At 34.0% G+C, this 9,493-nt stretch overlaps 1 protein-coding gene across 1 annotated transcript; it reads right to left on the bottom strand.

Moving 5' to 3' along the window:
• Positions 1–655: 655 nt before the first annotated feature.
• LOC117930895 lies at positions 656–1,490 on the bottom strand. The gene has a single exon (XM_034851677.1). It carries the CDS (start codon positions 1,438–1,440, stop codon positions 940–942), a length of 501 nt encoding a protein of 166 aa, XP_034707568.1. The 5' UTR covers positions 1,441–1,490; the 3' UTR covers positions 656–939.
• Positions 1,491–9,493: the final 8,003 nt, after the last annotated feature.

Below are 9,493 nucleotides of genomic sequence, written 5' to 3'. Positions count from 1 at the left end.
ACAAGGAAGAAAATGTACCACAACTTGTGGTTTCATTTTTATAGCATGGATTTTACATTAAAACCCCTATAAAATAATACACTTGATATCAAAAGAATTTATTATCTTAATGAAGTTATAATTTATTAGTAAATGAATATTTATTAATTTAAAGAGAGTATTATGTTTTTTACTGTATAGTACTTGTATGTGTACAACTTACAAAGAAAAATACAATTAACCAAGGTGGTCAAAAGTTAATACATATACAAGTTTAAGAGACTAAAAAATAAGGGATATTGATTGTTAATTGTAAAATATAGAAATACCATATTAATTATTAATTGTAAAAGATAGAAATATCCCTAAAAGAAGGTGATGTGGTGTTAAAATTTAATGACGTCCTGGTTTCAAGAAAGAGAAGTTGATATTTATGTCCACTTAATGTGTATCATTGTTTTAATCGCAACTATGAAGCATCAAATCGCTTTTTAGGAGATGCAATGAAGAGAAATGATACATAGGAAATGAGCCAAATACCCACAGTATCTTCAAGCAAATGCCCAAAGCACCTTCACACACAAACCCTAGTACATCCATAAGTAAATTTCTATGCATCAATATATGAATAATGAGAATTACATTTGCTAAAAATCCCACATTTGAAATCGGTATCTTAAATGACAGTGGTAACGAATTGACGATAAATATATAAATGAATTTATATAATTGCATTATGCACCTTACCCCTATTCTTGATGGTGCTCGAAGGAATAAGGTAATATTTGACTTTCCCTTTCTTAATTTTTCCATCTTCAATGGGAATACACATTTGTACATGCATCCCAAAGATCAACTAAAAACAACAATAATTCATCATAATAAGCACAACCCACATCAATCAATCCAACAAACAACTCAAAGGAATTCAAACAAGCCACTTATCTCAATTCAATTCCCCTACCAAGACCAAGCAAAAGGGTTTATTCCAAGCTTCCTTGCTTGCCTACGACCGCAGTTCAGGCCACACCCACATTGAGGAGAGTCCTCAAAGTAGTCAACAGGAAACCCCGTCTTCCCAACCCCCACAGAGAAATCAAGATTATCGCCGCTCCTGATGATCTCTTTTATGTCCATCCACATGAAAACCACCTTTACACTGATACCTTCCAAACTAGATAGCTTGCCATTTGATATGTAACCTTTGATAGCGGGCTTGTACTTCAATTGGTATGAGGCTTGACGGAAGCTGCAGCTATCATTGAAGTAGGCTGAGAATTGACCTGTGGTGGCGTTGAGATCATAGCTTCTGACCCCTTTGGGAAGAAGGCCAACTGGGAAGTCGTAGCCTTCAAGAACCTCATATGCTGTTGGGGAGGAGTTGCCTGGAATTGCCTTGATCAGAATTAGGCAGAAAGTTGCTGCTAGAGAAATCAGTCTTTGGGCTGTGGCTGAACCCATCTCTCTCTAGATCTGTCTCTTCTTTCTTTTTGTTTTATCTAACTGCCCAATTGAAAGGTAGTTGATGAAGCCAGAAGTTTCGGCTGGTTCTTTTATAGTTTCTTGATTAAGGGCTGAAGGGGAAGCCAAACCAATCATTTCAAAAATCAATCTTGAGGTCATGAGAGTTTAGTTGAACGTGTGTAATAACTTTCTGCATAAGTTAAAGCACAAAAAAGGGTTTACGGAAGGGAAGGGGTTTATGTAAGAAGCAACACTGCCTTCAATATTAAGTTTTTTCGTACTTTAGAAACTTACGAAAAAAATCATTCAAATGCGTCCAATTTTTTTTATTAAGCTTAAAACAAAACTTTTGAATCCTAACCTGCTTACAAAGGTAGCTGGAATTGAGTGCCATGAATGAGTGAGCTATTTGACATGTCTTTTGTAGGTTTTGGTTAAATATAATCGGATTTGATACAAATTTATGTCGATTTGCATAATTCATTTAATAAATATGTAGTCCTAATTTAAGCTATTTGACTCATTTTAAATTTGTTTTTTTTTTATTTTTAAGTAAATAGGTCAATTAAGCCACAAATATATTTAGTTAAGATATTAATCATATAAACTTATATAAAACCTAATTCAATCTAATTATTAAATGAATTAAATAGATTATACAACGTGTTATATGTTTAATAATTAGATAGTATTTTGGTTTATATTTTTTTACACTATTGTTATCCATATCGGGTTTGAATTGTTTTATATAGTAGAATACTTAGACTTTAACATAATATGAACAAGACTCATCAACATAAATAGCCATTCAAAACTAAGATTAGGATTTATCTAATTTATCTCTAGATAAAATTTCTAGTGTAATTCAACAACAATAATAACTTACATTGAAAACACTGTAAATGATATTGACCTCCTACATTAATGATTCATTAATTTATCATCATCACTATTATTGTTATTATTATTATTATTAAAAAATATGTTTCTAAATAATTTAAATTATATATCATATTTGATTTGATCATGGATTACACCTGTCAACAATCAAAATAATAAAACTAAATTAAATCAGCAAACTTATAAAAATTAAATTAATAGACATTATGAATAATCTTTTGTAAGTTTCATTCCTTTTTTTTCCCCTCATATGAGACAAATGTGTTGCTATCCATTATAAGTCCTCTGAAATATTTTGGGATGATCTAGATTTGAATTTGATTGTTGATGCATGTAATCCATGTTGGTTTGAAGACATGTTGGTTTTTATCTTTATGTTCATGCTTGAAGTATTAAAAATATTTATTTCATTTATTAAAAAAATCTAAAAAGTAACAATGAGATGGTCTTTGCGCTGATAAAAATAATTATTATTATATTTATTTTATTTCACCTAAAAAATAAGGCATTTAAAAAACTAATAATTTTACAAAATACAATAATTTAATATATTTTCGAATGTCTCACAATACCAAAATTTATTATAACAATAAAAAGTCTAAAAATTAGTGATGTATTACAAAAAATAATGATTATATTTGTTTTTATTTTATAAGATATTTAAAACTAATATCTTGATAGAACCTAAAACAAGTTGAAAGATATATAACCATAAAAAAATTTATAACATGCTTCTCAATATCTAAAAATATCACATTTTTAATTTGAATGACAAAATTAATTAGAAGCATTGAATGAAACTCTGAAAATGATTTTTTTAATTCAAAGGTTTTTTTCATTTAAACTAAATTATCTTAAAAAGTGACATAAATTGAAACATAAGTATCACATTGGGAAAAGCTTAAAGTTTGAAATAATATTACTTAATAAAACAAACTAAAGCCTTGGATAAATTATTTATGTGCTTATATGGCATGACTAATATTCATTGTGCAATGAGGTTCATTTTTTTTGTTGGAATATAATCCATAGACACATATGGGTATGGTCCAACACTACTCAATAATCCATGTTGACACTTTTCATTAATTATGAAAGAAGTGAAAACAAAATGTAATAAGAATTCTTAAATTTGATACTCCTAATAATTATTAAAATGAATTCTACCAAATGATAATTTTGATGTTCTGCAGATAGAATTAGTGATGTTTTTATATATATATTGATATTAGAGGGCTCACTAAAACATCTCAAGTTTCATATGATTGATGTTACTAGACTTTTTGTTCATATCCCTTGGTGCTTTTTGCTCACATCTCTTTAAGGCTATAGACAAGAGTCTATGTGCAAGGTGGGGCTTTGTATATATTAAATGGAATAGTGTGCTGGATTGAGTACTCCGAAATGGTTTACAACTACATCTTACCTGTAATGCATGGTTAGTTCCATGGAAATCTCTTCCACGTCCACCATGGGAGACATCTCAAGAACCACCAGTTTTGTTCTTGCCTCCTTTCCCACCCAATCTCATCCAAATTGGACGATAACAATTTTCTGGTTTAGAGAAAATATACAGATATTGACAAAGTTAAGAGGACACAAGCTGCAGCGTTTTCTCTTCGATTCCTAAGTCTTGGCCTTAAAATTTATTTCGCAAGATGATGAAACCTAACATCGGATAAACCCTGAGTTTCAAAACTGGGAACAACAAGATCAACTCATCATGTCTTGGATTCTTGCATCCATATTTGATGCTCTTCTTACACGCATGGTGAACTGTGATACTTTGGCCCAAGTATGGAAGACTCTTTATCTGTATTTTGCTATCCAAGTATAAGCCAAAGTAACCCAATTCAAGAGTCAACTGCAAAACACTAGGAAATGAGACCTACCTATAAATTACTACCTCCTCAAGATCAGAAATATTGTTGATCTTCTTGCCCTAATTGGCCATAACCTTTCTATCAAAGACCATATAGATGCAATCTTTGAAGGCCTTCCTCAAGAATATGAAACCTTTATCATCCTCTATAAGCCCAAGGATTGATCCGTATACCATTGAAGAAATTGAAGCACTCCTTCTTGCTCAAGAAAGTCGTATTAAGAAAAGCATCAAGAGCTCAAAATTTTCCAACCCTAGCTTAGTTAACTTAGCCACAACCAATGGTTCTTCACACCTTAACAAAAGATTTGGAACAGTAACTCAAGTATGAATTAGCCTGGTCATTTTAGAGAAAATCAAAATGCATTTTAGTACTCAACAAGATCTCACAAATTATCTGGATATGGAAAGCAAAACTTTCGTGGAAACTTCTCTCAACGAGGAAAAGGATGACATTACAGTTCTTTGGGCGGAAACAACAAACATCGGTCAACTTTGTAGGGGAATGGGTCATGTGGTCATGCAGTGCTGCTACTTATTTGATTAATCCTTCACTAGACCCTCACAACTTTAAGGGTATCATCCTCAAGGGAACATAGCTCACCTTCCACGACAGTTCCCTAAACAATTCTCCCCAAGAATCTCTTCTACATTCGCACAGCCTGCAACACTAGAAATCTCACAAGACACTAACTGGTACCCAGACTCCGGAGCAATGAATCACCTTACGTCTGACCTTAATAATCTCATGACCAAAACACAATTCTTTGCATCAGATCAAGTCTTCGTGGGAAATGGTCAGGGTCTCTCTATTCACTACATTGGACATGTATCATTTTCATCTCCATTTGTTCTTTCCAAGTCACTTGCCTTAAAACAACTTCTACATATTCCATAAATCACCAAATAAAACCTTCTTAGTGTTTCAAAATTCGCTAATGATAATCATGTGTTTTTTGAATTTCATCCCACCTCTTGTTTTGTCAAGGATCTTGCCACCAAAGCAGTCCTCTTGTAAGGCCAACTTAAAGAAGGGTTATATGTATTTGATAATACACAAACAAACCTCACTTCAAACCTCAATCCATCTTGGAGTCAACTCCCTCCAAACTTTAAGGCTCAGAGAATTCCAGCCTAACATGTTTCACATATGCACCTACCTCCTCCAAGACGTTCACTGCAACTGCTACATAACCATCTTGTTCATCTTTTGATCTATGGCATAATAGACTTGGTCACCCATCTGCACAAATAGTATCTCTTATACTAAAAAAATGTAACCTTGCTCATCTTAATAAAAAGTCTTATACTGTTTGTTTTGCCTACTGCATGGGTAAAATTCAAAAGTTTCCATTTAATTCCCCTTTCAACCTCTTCAAACATAAAACCCTTAGAGTTGATACATTCAGATTTATGGATATCGGTATTATATTCATTTTGTTGATGCCTACTCTTGATTTACCTAGATTTACATGCTTAAACAAAAATCTGAAGCATTTCAAGCCTTTCTTAACTTCAAATCACAAGCTAAACTTCAACTAGATCATAGAATCAAAGTAGTGCAAATTGATTGGGCAGCGAGCATTGTACCTTGACCCATTATGTCCTCTCCAATGGTAGTATACATAGAACCTCATGTCCCTACATTCATGAACAAAACGAAATAGTTGAGCATAAACACAGACGCATCGTTGAACATCGCCTTACCCTTCTAGCTCAAGCCTCTTTACCTCTCAAGTACTAAAATGAAGCCTTTTGCACCTATGCATTTCTCACCAATAAATTGCCCACCCCAATTCTAAAAAATAAATCCCCAATAGAGATATTCTTCCACACCGCACCATCTTGCTCTCAGCTCAAGGTGTTTGGTTGTACTTGTTGGCATCTTAGATCTAAGCAACAAAAGTAATAACATTTAAAAAAAAAAATTGATCTTTTAGGGTTAAATAACTAACCTTTAAGTTTGAATGTTCTCAAACCCTAAAATCCAAATGTTGAAGACGACCTTGAAGTTGTTGGAAGTCTCGTAAACCCACGATCTTTGGCTCAATGACTCAACTTTGTTCTTGGCACACTTCCAATGGGGAGGAAAAGATGGTAAAAACTATAACTCTCTTTCTCTTTGGATGGTGGAAGAACAAAAGTTATGGAAACCCTAACCCCTATGAGGTATTTATATAAGTAACTTGAAGCCACATGGACTTGCGTCACTTAATCTAACCCAAAATGGGTTCTAATTGATTAATTAACCCAATAAAGCTCACTGATTAATCAATTAGCCCAATCCAGATACTTTGTTCACTTACCCCTATGCAACCTTATGTAATTACCAAAATACCCTTATGCACAAAAGTGAACCTAGAGCTAATCTGACCCTCATAATCCATGTCAACAAGGTATATGAGTTCAAAGTGGGGACCACTAGGACCCATAGGAGTATTGGCTTCCTTAGAATCTAATTCTGAAGTTGATTCAATATCCCACTATAGAGAATCAACTGAACTCCAATCCTATGTAAATAATAATGAGATACTAAGTGCTCGGATCTATGACCTACTATACATTGTGTTCAGTCTCCCTATGAACTGATGTCCATAGTCTAATAAGGTGAACGTTATCAACCTTTCAAGACTACCTCTACTATCCTTGAGTTACAAATCCTCCTATTATATATTTAATTGACATGTCTTAACTCTCAAAGAGTTTATGCCAAGTTTCACTTAAGGAACTACTATGACCATAGTTTCCATGAACACTTCTCTTTAAGATCACCCAAGAGGACACACTGTCTCAATCCCATGAGATATCATAGTGCCTCTATTGAGAATACCTATTGCTACCAATTATCATTAATAGTGACTCAATCCATAAGGAATATATGATAAGCTTACAATTTCACCCGTAGGTTAAAGTCACTACTAACTTTAGCACAAACTCAATATTCTCTCAAGGTTGAGAGATAGCACAATGAAGTAGCTTGGTGAGGTCATGACTACTTGATAGCTTTAAGTCATGACTCACCTTAAGTTATGTCCAATGTGTAACCATACACACTAGTGCACCCGCCATGGAAAACCCATCCCTCCAATTAGGAGGTGATGTACTACAACCTCTAATAGGTTGCCTAGACCCATGAACCGATTGTGAACAAGTCATCTATTTGCAAGGAACGCATGACTTAGATCTTCTGTGCAACTCTTAATGCACCTAAGTCATGTACAATGCAAAAAATGCAAACAAGAATGCTAATAAAGTATAATACATGGAATAAGGATAGATAAAAATGAAATTAGAACATCATTAAATGAATAATGAATTCTAAATTTATTACATCATGTTATGTTTTTAAGGGTTTTTCTTAACAGTACCTACTACCCTAATCTCAGGCCTTATAACAAGAACAAGCTTTAATACCACTTCATCCCTTGCACATTTCTTAGCTATAGTCTCAACCACAAAGGTTACAAATGTCTTAGCCCTGATGGTTGTACCTCAACAAATATAAAGTTCAGTTGATTGAAAGCCCATTGGCTACAAATGGATGTTCAAGGACAAGGAAAATCTTGATGACACCTTTAGTTTTGTTGTAAAAGCAACTACAATACAAATTGTTCTCACCATTACCTTAAGTAAGGATCGAAAGATTCGACAAATTGATGTCAATAATGGTTTTCTCAATGGAAACCTTCAAGAAGAAGTTTTCATGGATCAACCAAATGGATTTGTTGATCCTCTAGCCCCAAATTTTGTGTGCAAACTGAACAAGTCCCTTTATGGTCTCAAACAAACCCCTAGATCTTCGTTTGAGAAGCTCCGCCAAGCCATTGTTGATCTTGGTTTTACATCAACCAAATCTTATCAATCACTCTTTGTTAATGTTACTCCACAATGCTCTACCTAAATCCTAGTTTATGTGAATGACATTTTACTAATAGGTAGTAGTGAGAACCTCGTCCAACAAGTGGTCACTTAACTTAATCACAAATTTGCTCTCAAGGATTTTGGAGTTGTTGATTACTTTCTTAGCATCCAAGCAAAGTCTACCTTTGTAAGGTTACACTGATCTCAGACTAAGTACACAGTTGACCTTCTTCACATGACCAATATGCTTCATGCCAAACCTATTCCCACACTAATGGTTTCCAACCAACAATTAATTGCCTCTGGTAGTGATCCCATCTGCAACACTCAACTCTACAGAAGTACTATTAGAGACCTCTAATATGTCACAATTACACGTCCAAAGATTACCTATATAGTGTGAACCGTGTGTGCTAATTTATGCAAGCCCCTCTTGTTGTTCATTGGAAGGCTGTTAAGAGAATCCTTTGCTACTTAGCCTGCACTTTCCACCATGGACTTTATCTCAAACGCAGCTCCACCTCACATCTCAATTTAATAAGATTTTGTGATGCTGATTAGACATCTAACATGGATGATCAACACTCCACCTCTAACTATCGTTTCTTTCCTTAGCCCCAACCTTGTTTCTTGGCAATCCTGCAAAATAGCATACCATCTCCAAGTGGTCCACCGAAGCTAAGTATCCTTGCAGATACTCCAAGTGGTGAATATTTTTCAATATATCCTTGCAGACGTATTCACCAAAGCTATTCCCAGCTCTCAGTTCGTTATCAAGTGAGACAAACTCAATGTAGCACAAGCACAGTATATATTTTTCACCATTACTATTATCTGCCTAATAAATTGTATTAATCACAACGTGGGCAATTTCTAGCCTAAAAAAGGTTAATTATACGAAGCATGAAAGTGCTTTCTATGAGGTGCCATGAAGAAAAATAATGCCTATGAAAGGAGCCCAAGGCCCAAATCATCTTCAAGCACTTAACCTTAATAATGAATTCAATATTTTTCAATCAGAAAAAAGAAAAATAAACTTGGAGTTGGAGACTGCAGGTTAAGCATCAAGCACACTTCGAATACAAGATATAGAGAAAGAAAGGCCTCAAGATATTCGTAGCAAGATAAGCCAATATTCTCTAGGCTATATATGAGAGTTGTTTTTCAATTTTCACTCAAAACCATCCATATAGAGAACTATTTTCTTATGTTGAAATTTTATATAAGAGAGGTTCTTAGTTGCCATGGCCACAAGACCAGAGAGAACCGTATTTGTGTAGAGGTCTGCATGCACAAACCCTAGTACATGATCCATATGTAAACTTCAATGATTCATCAAACGGCTAATGAGAAATACTGTTGATGGAATCCCACATTCGAAATCGATATCATAGATGACAATGACAA

The sequence above is a fragment of the Vitis riparia genome, chromosome 14 (genome assembly GCF_004353265.1).
Source record: "Vitis riparia cultivar Riparia Gloire de Montpellier isolate 1030 chromosome 14, EGFV_Vit.rip_1.0, whole genome shotgun sequence".
Lineage (NCBI taxonomy): Eukaryota > Viridiplantae > Streptophyta > Magnoliopsida > Vitales > Vitaceae > Vitis > Vitis riparia.
The sequence above is the reverse complement of the archived record's forward strand: the minus strand, read 5'-3'. Positions and strand labels throughout refer to the sequence as shown.

What these genes read in the sequence shown, in the direction of transcription:
- LOC117930895 (XM_034851677.1), bottom strand. Translation starts at nt 1,440, where the DNA reads ATGGGTTCAGCCACAGCCCAAAGACTGATTTCTCTAGCAGCAACTTTC.